Source organism: Muntiacus reevesi, chromosome 3 (genome assembly GCF_963930625.1).
Source record: "Muntiacus reevesi chromosome 3, mMunRee1.1, whole genome shotgun sequence".
In the NCBI taxonomy this organism is placed as follows: Eukaryota; Metazoa; Chordata; class Mammalia; order Artiodactyla; family Cervidae; genus Muntiacus; species Muntiacus reevesi.
In genome coordinates this window covers 146,438,790-146,454,607 of record NC_089251.1, presented here as the reverse complement: position 1 = coordinate 146,454,607, position 15,818 = coordinate 146,438,790, and the positions used below count along the sequence as shown (strand labels likewise).

The window sequence follows — 15,818 nt, the reverse complement described above, 5'->3', positions numbered from 1 at the left end:
CCTCCCAGGCCTCGGTTTCCCCAAACAGCTTATTTAAGTGATTTCTAAGTTTCCATCCAACTCATAAAATGAGACCCTGGCGTCTCTGAACCATCACCATCCAGCTTCTAGCACAGGCCTCTAGTCACGGAGACCTCTGGTCATGGAGACTGCCTTTTCTCACTGGTTCCTTCCTGTCCCCACCCCTCCCAGGCACTGGGATGAGCTGATGCTGGATGAGGCTTGCAGGCGGCTCCTGGACGAAGTCTCCATCCCAGGCTGGGCTCCAGGAGGGAGGGTGGAATTCAAGAGGACTCTGATAGTCAGCTTCTTCTTCAAGTTCTACCTACAAGTTCTGCAGGAACTGAAGAGCCTCGTAAAGCCATTCCCTGTGCCTGTAAGTGCTCTGGCTTTTATGGGCTCCTGGCAGCATAAGCTCCCACGTTCCCCACTCCTTTTGCAAACTGTCTTGTGGGCAACCTGTCAGTTCCAGCTTTTCCTTCTTCCAGGGTTCAGTCCTTCAGGGTTACTGCGGGGTGAGGCTTACCGAGTGCCCTGAGCAGGGAAACGTGATGGGGTCCCTGCCTCCAGTGTGCAGTTGTTTTTCTTTTAAAATCCAGTCTGTTGAAGTATAATTACATAGAACAAAATGCACCTATTATTTAAACTCAGAGCATTTCGACAGATGTGTAAACCAGTGCGGCCACCACTTCAAACAAAAGTATTTCCATCACCCCCAAAAGTGCCCTTTGTCCCTCTGCTCTCAACACTCTCACCCCTGCCCCCAGGCAACCCTGATCTGCTTAATGACACTATAGATTAGTTTTGCCTATTCTGGAATTTTATATTCAATATGAAACATTAAATAAAATTTTATTTTTCAAAAAATTAAAACATTTCTATGTGCATGCTAAGTTGCCTCAGTCACGACCAACTCTTTGCAACCCCACAGACCGTAGCCCCCCAGGCTCCTCTGTCCATAGCAAGAATACTGGAGTGGGTTGCCATGCCCTCCTTCAAGTTATCTTCCTGACCCAGGGATTGAACCCCTGTCTGTTTTGTCTCCTCCGTTGGCGAGTGGGTTCTTTACCACTAGCACCACCTGTATGCTAATATATAAGTAGCTGCTTCTCCGAATTTCTGATTATAAACTTCAGGAATAAGTTACCAAAGCAAAACATTTTTTCCCTCTTTCTCTCTATTCCCCCGTCAGTCTATCCTTCCTCCCCAGACTATCACTGCAACTCTCACCCTACCTTGCACCCATGTTCCCCAACTACACCCCACCCCAACAGTCACGTGTTCCTAAACTGTCTGGTTTTTATTCATTCAGATGAAGACCTTCACAGGACTTCCCTGGTGATCCAATGGCTAAGACTCCACATTTGTTCTGCAGGGCACATGGGTTCAATCCCTGGTTGGGAAACTAAAGAAAGAAAGATGAAGACCCTCACAAACCACATTTACTCGAATAACTCTTGCCACCCTTGAATTTATGAATCAAGACACTAGATATGTTTCAGTGACATCCAAAGAGCCTTTCCAGTCTCACTGCTCTCCCAGAAAAGCTGAGGAAAATAATTAAGATTTGGGTTCTTTTGTGAGCAGTAAACCACCCCAGCTCATTCTAGAATGGCTTCCCCAGCCCCCAGTTTTCTTGATTTTCCTGCTGCCTCTGCCCAGCTCGCTGCCACAGGGCCTCTCCCTCCTCGGGCTAGCTTGGCTCGAGGATCGGATTCAACCAGTCTGTCCAGGTCTTCCTCGTGTGGAAAGGGAGGGAGGGCAAGGTGCATTTGCCAGAGTGAGAGCCTGGGAGGCACTGTGGGTTTGCATCATCCCTGCTACCTGAACCTATGGTTTCTCGGTGACCTTAGCCAAATCTTTTTCACATAAATCAAAGCCCAGTTGAATCATAGGCTAATCAGCTTATCTTTATTGTTTTGAATCGTCTCTCAGAACAACCGCCGTTATCCTGAAATTTCAGACCGATTCCTGAGCGCTCTAGAAGACTTCCCGGGCACGGTTTCCCAGGGAGTCCAAAGGTACCAGGTGAGTTTAATCTAATGGAAACTGAGAAGCTAAGAGACAGTGAGAGCTGTGTGAACAAGCGAGCACTTCAGAGTTGCACGTTTCCTGTCTGACTTTCTGAGTTTTGCCAGCACATTGGCCCTTTGTTTCAGGCCGACACCGGGAGGGCCTGGATCTAAGATTAGACTTGAACTACTGAAGCTGGGTGCCCTCAGGCCAAGTCACCTGAAGCAGCTTGACCATCCAACTAATACCTGAGAGTCTCTTCCAACTGCCGTCTTTGGGCAAATGTTTGAAGAGTAGCTTGGCTGGGCGTGGGGCAAGGACAGAGCAGGATAGTAGCAGGGCTCAGTCTCCAACCCCTGATTGCAAATGTTTAACCTCCAGTCAGCAGAATGAGAGCCTGCAAGCAACTGAATCCCTTCTCTCGAAGGGCAATTGAGAAAGCATCTATAATTTTCCACTGGAGCACATGCCCTCCCACCACCCGATCGCCACACTCACTCCACACACATCTCCCGGTAGAGGAGTTCCAGAATAAGGAGTTCCTTATTCCACTTATTACACTCCGAGGGATCCAGATCTGGATGGGCTCCATCGCATTGGCCCCCCCAGGCCCCCACCAGCGACCCTGCTCCAGTCAATCAGCAGGCTTTTGGCTTAGATTTGGTGCCCCACTCTCAGGAATTATATCACTCCAAGCCTCATCATCATGGTGGCTTTATGTGTAAACAGGCTGATCCTTAGAAAGGTAAGAAAACAGGACAGGAAGACCCCTGAATTCCAGAAGACAGGGACATGGGCCACCGCTCGGGAAAAGAAGATGCCAAAAGGAGAAGCCAGAGTGCTCCTTCACCGACTTCACAATTTCACTAAAACGTCGGCCCCATCTAAAGCATTGCCACAGAGCTGAAATGACAGCTACCCGATCAAGTTACATCGTTAAACTCTCATGCTCATCTGACCCACTCCAGTGTTTGTTGACTGAGGGCGACCGTCTGATTTCTCAACCCTGAATCAGGAGTGTTGGCAATTGGCCAGGCCACTTCTGAAGATGGAAGTTTCCCAGGGAAGCTCTTGTCTTTCTCTGCAGAGTGTCGATTCTCACCAGCCCCTCCAAGATCCAGTCGGACGCCCCATCATGCACCTATCGGGTCTCAAACACGCCACCGGGGAGGCCGAGTTTTGTGATGACATCCCCGTGGTGGATAAAGAACTCTGCATGGCGTTAGTGACCAGTGCCAGAGCCCATGCAAAAATCATGTAAGTAAAAGAAAAGCTTTCAAAAAACTCTTTCAAAAACACACTTGGGGATTCCCTGAAGCAATGTGACTGTTCTTTTGAAATGTCATAAACCCAAAGAACCTAATGGAAAGAATGTTTAAAAGGTCACTAACCCCAGGAGGAGGAAAGGAATGTCACTAGAAATGAACATCATGAAAGGGAGAAAAAAAAATCAGAATTATGGGCCCTTGCTTTCATCTCCCTGCGGCAGCCTCAGGCATGGCTCAGAGGAGTAACTCTGAGTAGGGCTAATATTAAAACCCTGAACTAGGTTATTGCTGAATGGTAAACGGCCCCTGTCCGAAACTTCCTTAGGATGCCCCTTGCCACAGCCACGATGGCCACCCCCCGCCTCTCCTCTTCCAGCGGCTACAGTGTTATCCCTGGCCCAGCAGGGAGGCTCCTGGACCCTGCTGTCTGGCAGGCCAGCTCTGATTGGTAAGGGCCTATAGTCCAGTTGTCATATATTTTGACTTTCATCCATGCTCTATCCCTCCCTCCCTCCAAGCTTACTGATTGCTACTTCTCAAATATATCTCTTTTTTCAGATCAATTGATTTGTCCGAGGCCCTTGAAATACCTGGGGTGGTTGATGTGATAACAGCGAAGGACATTCCAGGCACCAACGGCACGGAAGATGACAAACTGCTGGCCGTAGATGAGGTGAGGTGTAGAACATGTTGTCTCATGTGACTTGGTGCAGATGCTCACCAAGGTGCCACCTCCAGGCAGCTTTCCATCCTCTCCCAGCCCTCTCTGCCACTAGGGGCCAGGAGTGCCAGTTCTTCCAGCTTCTCTCTAATGCTCCTCTCTCTCTTCTGATGCTTCTGTGTGGGGCTTCCCTGGTGGCTCAGAGGGTAAAGAATCTGCCTGCAATGAGGGAGACCTGGGTTCTGTTCCTGGATTGGGAAGATCCCCTGGAGAAGGGAATGACTCCAGTATTCTTGCCTGGAAAATCCCATGGACAGAGGAGCCTTACAGGCTATAGACCTGGCCACAAAGAGTCGGACACAGCTGAGCAGACACGCTTTCACTTTTCAATGCCTTTATAGACCTACTCTTCTGGAATCAGGAAATAACATTGCAAAAAGGAAATTTATTACAGAAAAACAACAAATACTCATTTTCCCACTGTGTACTGTTGAGTCAGTTTACTCTTATTTGAAGAATAAGTGCAAGAATTGGCGTGTATCAGGACGGAAAATCCTTGAAAAAATCTAGACAGGAGAATACAATATACAGCCACTCTCCATTATTTACACTGAACTCTCTTCCTTCCTGGACCAATCCTCTCCCTACCACCTCCCACTGACCTTCACATATTCCATTTTTAATAAAGTTGCTCATATCATTCCTGACCTTTAATTCAATTCTACCATCATTCACTGGGCACTTGCTTTTAGAGCCAAACTATCTTGATTCATGGTCTCGCTCTGCCACTCACTAGCTCTGTATCATCGCCTGTGAAACCGTGTCTTGATACCTGTAAAATATCATCACCTGAAAAATGGGAATGAGAGGAACCCAACTCATTGTATTGTTATGCAACTTAAATGAGCTGATACATGTGAAGTGTTTAAGCAATGCCTGGCATGTGAAGGCTCTCGCCAGGTGTTAGCTACTGTTGTCACATCTCAGGCTGTTTCTCCTCTAGCCATGAAACAAACCACTGTTCTTTTGGTTGAACTCCACATGAGGAGGTTGGCTATTGCTTAGGAGCTATGTTATCTTCTCGGGCTGCCAAAACAAAATACCACAGAATGGGTAGCTTATAAAGCAGAAATGTATTCTCTCACAACTCTAGAGGCTAGAAGTCTAAGATCAAGGTGTTGGCAGGTTTCTCCTGAGGTCACTCTTGCCGGTTTGCAGATGGCTACCTTCTCCTGTGTCCTCATAGGAGATGGCCTTTTCTCTGTGTATGAGCCTCCCTGGTGTCCCTATCTCTCTCTCCCTCTTTTTTTTTTTTTTTTGGTCACGCCTTGTGGCATCCAAGATTTTAGTTCCCCTACCAGGGATGGAACCCATGACCCTGCAGTGGAAGCGTGAAGTCCTAATCACTGGACCATGAGGGAATTCCCTTTTATCCCCCTATGTCTTCTTATAAGGACACCATTCATACTGAATTAGAGCTCCAACCTTAGGACCTCATTCACCTTCAACCTTCACCTTCATTACCTCTTTGAAGGCCTTATCTACAAATACAGTCCCATTGGGGGGCTGGGCTTCAGTTTGGAGGCTATGGAGGGAGGCACAGGACTCATAGTGTGGAAAATATACTCTCCTTATCTTTAAAATGACTCCATGAAGCCATCACACATGAATGAATCACCCTCGACAGAGGACATAGCAGATTCCCATCACAGCCAACTTCACATCCACTCTGGGGCTTATATTCAATTGAGTAAAATGGCTAATGAAACCATATGTGTGATTTAAATTAACTTTTAAATTAAAAGTTTAAAGAATCTTTTTTTAGCCAAGCACATTATGTGACTCTAGTCTGGTTATTATTGGTCAATAATGGTAACTAAGGCACCAGCCATTGGTAAGTTTTCACTGATAGTACTTTTACCCAGAATTTTCCCCCTGCTTCATGCCTATACTTTTCACAGGTACTCTGCGTGGGCCAGATCATCTGTGCTGTGGTTGCAGAAACAGATGTACAGGCAAAACGTGCTATTGAAAAGATAAAGATAACTTATGAAGAGCTGGAGCCTGTAATCCTCACCATCGAGGTAAGCAGAGTGCCTGGGCTCTCCTATAAGGTTGTAGAATCAAAAGCCCTTTGTAAACTTCTTAATGCGAGACTTATTCAAGGCTCTACTTCTTTCTCGTCACTGGTTTACTCTGGAAAAATCAACTTTTTCTGGAAGGTATTACTTGCATGAATTAAAATTAGCTTTGGTTCCAAGAAACAGGAAAAAAAAATAGAAGTTTCTTTCTCCTACACATTCAAAAAAGTCTAGAAATGGTCAGTTTCAAACTTGCAAGTGGCTCTGAGTGTCAGGGTCTGGGCTCCTTATATCTATTAGTAGTTGCTCTGTCCTGCGTGGTTTCCATTCTCTAGATCACACTTCGGTCCACAACAGCTACTGAACACTGACCTTTGAGTCCACACTTCAGTCAGCAGAGAGAATGAGGCAGTGATGAAGAGAATATCCCCTCCCCTTAAAGACACTTTCCAGAAGCTGCACATAACCTTTCTACATCTCCTTGGTTAGAACCTAGTCATGTACCACATCAACACACCTAGAAAGGGGGTCTGGGAAACATACATTTTATTCTAGGTGGCCAGGTATTCACTAGAAACTGGGGGTTCTATTACTTGAGGGAAATGGTGGGAATGCATATTGGGAGCAATAATCTTTCCAAAATGGAGCCCAAAAGGAGCGGAACTTTCATGATGAAATTCCATAGAAATTTCCATCCTCGCTTCTGGGTCTAGATGATGGAATACAAATGCAACTTCCAGCAAAAATAATGAATTTAGATTAGAAAAACCAGATGTGGATTTATGGCATTTGTGTGCTCTAATTCAATGAAAGATAAGTTCATATCAATTAAGTTTAAAAAAAAAAGATTACTTAATTTTTGCTTGTGAAAGAAATAAAATTTTTTCAAAGGCCCTAGTGAACCATTTGAACATTTTAAAAATGTCCCTAAAAGGTACAACTTGCTCAATATTCAGAGTGTTAAAAAGGTCATGTTTCTAGTTTCTTCTAAATTCAGTTCAGTTCAGTCACTCAGTCGTGTCCGACTCTTTGTGACCACATGAATTGCAGCATGCCAGGCCTCCCTGTCCATCACAAACTCCCAGAGTTTACTCAAACCCATGCCCATTGAGTTGGTGATGCCATCCAGCCATCTCATCCTCTGTCTTCCCCTTCTCCTCCTGCCCCCAATCCCTCCCAGCATGAGGGTCTTTTCCAATGAGTCAATTCTTCGCATGAGGTGGCCAAAGTTATTGAAGTTTCAGCTTCAGCATCAGTCCTTCCAATGAACACCCAGGACTGATCTCCTTTAGGATGGACTGGTTGGAACTCCTTGCAGTCCAAGGGACTCTCAAGAGTCTTCTCCAACACCACACTTCAAAAGCATCAATTTTTTGGCGCCCAGCCCTCTTCACAGTCCAACTCTCACATCCATACATGACCACTGGAAAAACCATAGCCTTGACTAGATGGACCTTTGTTGGCAAAATAATGTCTCTGCTTTTTAATATGCTATCTAGGTTGGTCATAACTTTCCTTCCAAGGAGTAAGCGTCTTTTAATTTCATGACTGCAATCACCATCTGCAGTGATTTTGGCGCCCCCAAAAATAAAGTCTGACACTGTTTCCACTGTTTCCCCATCTATTTCCCACGAAGTGATGGGACCAGATGCCATGATCTTAGTTTTCTGAATGTTGAGCTTTAAGTCAACTTTTTCACTCTCCTCTTTCACTTTCATCAAGAGGCTCTTTAGTTCCTCTTCACTTTCTGCCATAAGGGTGGTGTCATCTGCATATCTGCAGTTATTGATATTTCTCCTGGCAATCTTGATTCCAGCTTGTGCTTCTTCCAGCCCAGCATTTCTCATGATGTACTCTGCATATATGTTAAATAAGAAGGGTGACAATATACAGCCTTGATGTACTCCTTTTCCTATTTGGAACCAGTCTGTTGTTCCATGTCCTGTTCTAACTGTTGCTTCCTGACCTGCATACAGGTTTCTCAAGAGGTGGGTCAGGGGGTCTGGTTTTCCCATCTCTTTCAGAATTTTCCACAGTTTATTGTGGTCCACACAGTCAAAGGCTTTGGCATAGTCAATAAAGCAGAAATAGATGTTTTTCTGGAACTCTCTTGCTTTTTCCATGATCCAGCGGATGTTGGCAATTTGATCTCTGGTTCCTCTGCCTTTTCTAAAACCAGCTTGAACATCTGGAAGTTCATGGTTCACATATTGCTGAAGCCTGGCTTGGAGAATTTTGAGCATTACTTTACTAGCGTGTTAGATGACTGCAATTAATTAAATCAACTCTATTCCAAATTCCCATTTTGTCAAGTTTGCAAGAAGTTCAGGCCACTCTTCTTGACTCACACCCCTTTCTAGAGTTGTACTAGGATGCTAACAAGGGTTTTTGAAATTTCAATTCCAATCCCAATTCCTCAAGGGGGGAAATGACACCCAAAGGTACTCATGAAATACCTTGGGACTCAGAATGCTTAGAGATCTAGAGTTCCCTCAGAATAGGACTCTCCACCATCAGTAAAAACAGTTCTGTGAAGAAAAGTAGGTAAAAGAGCAGTCATATATACCAATAGTCATTCATTCATCCATTCATTCACATGACTGTATATATGAGAAGCAATATAGAGTTCTGTCTAAGAGCACTGGTTCTAGAACCAAACTCCAGGTTTGAACCTTGGCTGCAGCACTTCTTATCTATGTGACCTTGGGCAAGTTTCTTAGCATATGTGTGCCATAGTTTCCTCCTTTGTAAAATGAAGGGAACAGTGATAATACCTGCCTCATCAGGTTGTAAGACTAAATGAGCTAATATGCAGAAAGCATGTAGAACAGTGGCTGACACCTAGTTAGTGTCTGCTAAATATAGCATATATTATACTAAGATTATACTAACTTAGGACATATTTACAGATGACAATAAACATACTTCCAAGCATACTAGATCGACATACTGAGATCGTGGTATAGCAAAAAAAAAAGGAAAACGTCAACTATATTCTTCATTTTCTGCTGCTTTGAGAAATCAAGCATTTATTATTAGGCAAGAGGTTTCTGAAAACTGAGCCAGGCTTGAAAACTGCCTCCATCACTTATTTAACGCATGACTTTGGGAAAGTTATATTAACCTCCTTAAGCCCAGTTTCTTCATGCGGAAAGTGGAGAGAATAATAGAATTCATGTGAGAATATATGTAAATACACTGTCTATTGTACAGTGTTTGATACAAAACATGCACTCAATAAATATTAGCTGCTTTCACTCTTCTCATTGTCATTAACAAAAAAGGCCATGGACTTGAGACCATTAGCGAGTAAGAACGCAGGAGTCAGGTACCCTTGTGAAATGTGGTAAACACCTGCATCTAAAGGTTATTAGGCATTATCATTACAGGGTAATAATCCTAGATTTCTTAACATTTGGAAAATTCTGTTATTAAATTAGTGGGTGATTTGAGGAAAACTGTTTTCTGGAGGGGGGAGAAGTTGCTTTGCATTTTGTTTCTTTTGTGGGGGTCGATCTTCAACACTATACTCTTGGCAAATGGACATATTTGTGCTTATGTTGAATAAATTAAATTTTAAAAAAAAAAGAAAAGAAAGAAAGGTTAAGCAAGAATCAACTGTCATAGATCAATCCACAGAAGAGCAGGACAGGATGGCTCCCAGTATTCATGTGTCAGTCAGTTCATACTATTGTTGCAAAAATAACCTAGCATAAAGGGCCAGGAAGCCCTTATGAGATATGCCAAACACACAAAGAAATGAACAAACTGCCTACCATATCTCTGTTGGGTTTTCTTGCCCCAGAGTGCGTTAGGACTTGAGTCCTCCCCTTCAACGTGAAGTCTGACACAAGTATTTTTATTCATGAAGCAGGAAAAGGGGAGGGCCCTGCGCCTCTTTCTTACTGCATTTGGATCTATCACCTGTGCCCTGGAAATCCACACTGAAATGGAGAAACGAGTAGTTATCCTGGGCCATCATGGTGTCCTCAGATCTCAAATCATAACATCTCTCTAACCCTCGCTGGTTTTCTCGGCAACTGAGAAGTCATTTCCTATGGCATCTCAGCTCTGCGGGGAGTCTGCTACTCAAGGACACACTCCCTTGCTGGCCTGTCTCCTTTCACGTGTCCTAGCAGATGGTGATTGTCGGAGTTTGCCGACTTTTGAGTAAGAAAAATTTGCCAGTGGAAGAAAACAACAAAAAGAATTAGCTTTTCTTTCTTCCTGTCACTCAGGATGCCATAAAACACAACTCATTCCTGTGCCCTGAAAGAAAACTTGAACAAGGAAACATCGAGGAGGCATTTGAAAAAGTTGATCAAATTGTTGAAGGTGAGTGACTCAGGATGTTTCCTAGAATATTTGTGCAATTCTCTTTTGAAACAGACAGGAGAGCATGTGATTTCCTCTCAGAAAGACCACCCCCTAAAGTCGTGGCATTTTGCCAAATTTCTCCTCTCTCGCTTCCTCTCGAATTGTGCATGTGTTGCTTGGGATTGGGAGGGGGGCGGGTAGGGAGCAATAGAATAAATAGAAAATTCCTAAGACTTTGATTAGTCAAGGACAGAATGAAGAACAAAAGCAGAGATTTTCAACTTCTTACCCAGAACTGCAGTCTCTGAAACAGATGACCTCACTTGTCACAGGACAAAACACCTGATCATCAGTTTCTCAATCAGGACAAATCCAGCCAGCCAGTCCATGTCTCAATTGCTTTTGAATTCCGCAACCAGCACACACCTTCAGGCACTTTCCTGTTCTCGCCCTTAACAGGGGAGGTTCATGTTGGAGGACAAGAGCATTTTTACATGGAAACACAGACAGTGCTTGTTATTCCAAAGACAGAGGACAAAGAACTGGACATTTATGTGTCATCACAGGATCCAGCCCACGTGCAGGTGAGGTCTAGTATCTCCTCCACCTCCTCCCCCAACTTCCCAATTTCCTCATGGCCTTCAGCCTCCACAGCCTCACAACAGCCCCCATTTTACCTGCAGAATCTTAGAATCTAAGTATTATACACCAGCAGAGCAACTGATGTATAAGACCCCGGAACCAATTTTTATGTTTTCCGGTCTCGTCAAGTAAATGAAAGAACAGCCACAGCCATTTTCAATTTAAAGTGAACATTCACTGGCTTCATGCTTAAATGTGACAGTGATTGGATGACACAATTATATCTGTACTTGATTTTCCCCTAACATAATCACTACAGGCAACCTTTGGAGTAAACACAGCACTTCATAACACATTATCATTTCCCCAGGCATAAAGTGCTCTGGGTTTTAGCTGCAAACATTTCTTCCTCCTTAATAGCTTGTCAGGAGTTTGCTGGTTTTCACCTTACTGGGACTTTAGGTGTAGGCATTTGGCTAGGATCCAAGTTTTGACAGGAATCCAGAACTCTGACAGTTTCCCTTTTGGAAAAGACCACTTTTCTGCTGGAAAGTTTGTTTCATGGAGATTAGCAACATTTATGAACTCAGTAGAACTCTGAAAGATTCAGACTGTCTCAGTTGTTTATTTCTTTGTTTTTACTAACAGTAGGTGTGGATGAATTTTGTTGTTATGCTGTATTTTAGGAAGCAAAAACCTTCTTTACCACTTCACCCTTGTAAAACTTTCCCACTACCTACCTTTTACAGAAAACAGTGTCCTCTACTTTAAACATCCCCAGCAACAGGATCACCTGTCACGTAAAGCGAGTGGGTGGAGGTTTTGGCGGGAAGATAGGAAGACCGGCTGTCTTCGGGGCTATTGCTGCTGTGGGCGCTCTCAAGTAAGTGCAGCTGGGGACACGGGAGGGCATAAAATGCACAGAGCTCAGGGCACATCAGCGACCTGAGGGTCACTTGGGCTGCTGTCATCACCATCTGAGTGTCCTTGGGCAACTCAGTCTCTTGTCTCTTTTACCCACCCTCCCAAAGTTATTGGAAAAGTCAAATGCACTTAGAAGTTTGAATAGGCTAATTTGCTTTATAAAGGAAAAGTGGTATTATTAGTTGAACACCTCCATAGCTGACACTGTCCCATCCTTGAGCTTCATGGAAGGTGACCCATTTAGGGGTGGGGCAAGTCACCTGCCCAAGTGGAGTGCCAAGGGAGAGGCTGCTCCCCCACTTTTCCTTCCTACCACCAGCTGAAGACAAAGTGAGGTGAGGAAGAAAAGTCTCCCTGCTCCTGGGAAGGGCTGGCTTTTCAATGGATGTTCAGTGGACACAAGACATCCTCAGACAGAGCTCCTGGTCTAACCTCAACCGGAAGTCTTGCTCCTACTCTCTTCATGCTGTTCACGTGCTGACTTTTCTATTCCTTATTCATTTTTATGGCTGTTTTGTCTTGTTTTGTTACTATGTCAAAACACCAACTGTCCTGCAAATTTCAAAGGTCCTGCTTCCCTTGACAGTTTCCATGTAATTCAGAGGTCCCAAAGCACTCAGACATGTGTCTCATTTTGCAGTGACAGGTGGGGAGAAGGCAGAATCTGAATCGCTTCCCCAGTTTTTTCATAATGAAACTCTATTCACACCCACCAAGGACTCAGCAAGGAATAATTAATTCATCATATTCCCACCAGGTTTTGTGCATTTAAGGCTTCTCAAACAAGACTGTATGTTAGAATCATCTAGGGAGCATTTAAATCCCAATACCTAATGTTAGAATCATCTAGGGAGCATTTAAATCCCAATACCTAGGCTGCCCCTCATTGACCCTGGCATCAGTCTATTTTAAAAATTCCCCAGTAATTCCACTGTGCATCCAAGTACGAGAACCAGTGCCTGAAGTTACTATCCCTGCTGTGCATTAAGTAGTTCCCAGAGCAGTGTTCCCAACCTATTGATAATAAGAGTCTCCCAAGTTCATAGAGAGTCCTGCCTCCCCACCCCAGACCCAGTGAATCAGGATGACCAGGAGATGGACTGGAAACTACATTTCACTGATGCTCCAGGTGATCCTCACCATTAAAGAAAAAAGAAAATTCTGGTAGAATCGTGGGTTTTCAACATGTACCTGAAGACCCCTGCATCAGAATCACTGAGAAAGATGTAGATTCTAGAGCCTCTCCCACCAGAATCCTAGTGCTAAGGCCCAGGAATCTGCATTTCACCAACACTCCAGATGATTCTTCTGCACTTCAAAATCTGGGAACCTCTGCCCGAGGTAAACAGAAAGCCTTAACCTCCTAGCTACCCAAGAGCCCAAATTAGCCAACACAGTAGGATTCATGGCTGAAAATGAAGATTCTAACCCAGACTTCCTAGGCTGTGTGCTTCTTGTTCTTCCAGTCGTGTTGCTAAGTTTGATGTACCTGTTCACGCTTTTTCTCCCTTGTAACTAGTGGCAAGGGGATGCAGAAGAAAAGGATCTGGGTGAGGGTCACATTTGAAGCCTAAGAACACGAGTTAACCGACATGTGACATTAGTCTCTTTTGACTTGATCTCCAAACACTGGGTTCTAGCACATGGAGGTGATAGTGATTTGGTCATACATCAGTTCATATCAGTGCCTAGCACATCGTATGCAATCAGTGAATGTACAAGTGATGGGTGGATGGTTAAGTGAATGCTTGTACATATGAGTGGCAGGGTGGATGGGGGATGGATAGAAGGGACGGTAGACAGTTAAATGAGAGAATGGATAAATACGTAAGTGGATGGTAGATGAGTAGATGGATGAATGGATGGGTGCAATGGAAGAAGAATCTAAAATTTGTTTTCTTTAGAACTGGTCACCCCATTCGTCTTGTTCTTGATCGCGAAGATGATATGTTAATAACTGGGGGAAGACACCCATTATTTGGAAAATATAAAGTAAGTATTAAAGAGGAGAGTACTAAAGTACCTCATTTTATTTGAATGGTTTTACCCTTTTCTACTATTTTTACTTTGCCAAATTATAAAAACAATCATCTTAACATCTACAATGTTAAAACGGATGCTGTGTATTTGAATATTCATAATATTTTGTGAAGAACTTTTAGTAAATCTTTTATAAAATTATGAAGAAGCTAAATGATAAAAAATACAGTTTCCAATAATGATAAAAACACTATTTAAGGAACAGGATTTATGTTAGTGATTTCTCAAAGACAAAAAAAAGTGAAACTTCAGACATTTGTTATACCAAAGCTTCTTGATGATAAAAATATTATTTCACAATACAGATGTTTGGAAATGATTTGACCAATTTAACTGCAAAATCCTTTTTTACAAGTGTTCCCACCAAACGGTTATGAGTGTCACAAAAAGCTCTTTTCAAATAGGAAAAAGAATCCACTAACTAATGAAATAATTTAAAATTGTCTCAAATTACATTCTTTGTATTTTTGTGCAACAATAGCATAAACACTATGGTAAATAATTGCTGGGATCTGGTTGACAACACTTCAAATTTGTGGCTGAGTTGTTAGGACAGATCTAATGTAATTGTTTCCATATCAAACATGCTGTATTTGGGAATTGCTTATGGCATACACATGGGCTTCCCAGATGGTGATAGTGGTGAAGAACCCACCTGCCATTGCAGGAGACATGGGTTCAATTCCTGGGTCAGGAAGATCCCCTGGAAGAGGGCATGGCTAACCATTCCAGTATTCTTGCCTAGAGAATCCCGTGGACAGAGGAGTCTGGCAGGCTACAGTCTGTAGTTTCACAAAGAATCGGACACAACTGAAGCAACTTAGCACACATAGCATACACATAGATTTTCTGTCTGATTTGGTTGTTGCTTTCGATTACTAAATTATTCTATTCTCTGTAACTAAACCACAGCTTTCCATAGCACAGCACAATTTTATTTCTTCCACTGACATTGGTAATTTTTCTAATTATAGAGGGAAAGACCATAGTTGGCCAATAAATCTTTTTTTCACCTTCAAATAAAAAATAAATGAATACTCACAACTCTTATTATCGTCTAGGCCCAAGAGCAATGTGAAGGCACCCTCTGGGACTGTGGGAATTGGTGTTACGGTAGCTGTTGAGTTCTTTGGTTTGCGCTGGATTATAAATCAGGCTTCAATTATACCATAGTTATGAGACTGTTTTAGTACTAGTACTTATTAGGAGGGTTCTAGACTATAAACATTTTTGGTAATTATAGTAATACAAAATATAATTTTAAAAAACAAATAGACTTTTTGAAAAAAGTTTTATTTTTAAATATAATTTTACTTCCAATATTATAATGTGTATGTATCCTCAAAGTTTTTCTTGGTTATTTATTCAGAACTATTCATAAACTAGCATAATAAATGTTTGTGTGTGCATAGGTCCTTCCAAAACCCTTGAAAAGTTTATATTGAACAGTTTAAGAATACCTCTGCTCCCTCACTTATGGTACTGTTTTGCTTCGTAATCCTTTCTTCCTGAAAACTTCAGCCTAGCATTTGTCAAAATTACCATAAATTCTAAACTTGTACATTTTGCTTCATTTCCTAACTTTTCTGATTTGTTATCCAAAATTTCCCTTGTAGTATGAATATGGTAAATGGTTCCATCAATGTATTTATCCCTGTTTTCAAAAAGGCAAAGGAACCAGGGCCAATTCTTTCTTGGTGGAACTACACTAGGGAGTGGTAATTTTTCTTTTCATTCTGGGCTGTGCAAACAAAATGGTCTAGGTAGGTGGAAGGGAGTGGCAACTTTAGAAAGATACAAGGTGCACTCAGTGAGTCCTGGTACTAACAGCAGCTCACATTCATGCCATCTTTCAAGAGTGACAAAGTGCTTCACTAGCTCAGTAAGATGAGGGCAGTCATTCCTGTGTCCATACCCCAATCTCCAAGGCTT

General features: G+C 43.0%; 1 protein-coding gene across 2 annotated transcripts in view; it reads left to right on the top strand.

Annotated features, from left to right (window-relative positions):
* The window catches only part of LOC136163260 (aldehyde oxidase 2), a 78,608-nt gene that overhangs the window by 31,540 nt on the left and 31,250 nt on the right, over positions 1-15,818 (top strand). For both annotated transcript variants that reach the window (XM_065927703.1, XM_065927702.1), the window contains exons 12-20: positions 193-376; positions 1,936-2,028; positions 3,101-3,270; positions 3,840-3,954; positions 5,904-6,026; positions 10,262-10,358; positions 10,800-10,924; positions 11,672-11,805; positions 13,751-13,838. In XM_065927703.1, coding sequence (XP_065783775.1) covers positions 193-376; positions 1,936-2,028; positions 3,101-3,270; positions 3,840-3,954; positions 5,904-6,026; positions 10,262-10,358; positions 10,800-10,924; positions 11,672-11,805; positions 13,751-13,838 — 1,129 coding nt within the window. The remainder of the gene's footprint in view (positions 1-192; positions 377-1,935; positions 2,029-3,100; positions 3,271-3,839; positions 3,955-5,903; positions 6,027-10,261; positions 10,359-10,799; positions 10,925-11,671; positions 11,806-13,750; positions 13,839-15,818) is intronic.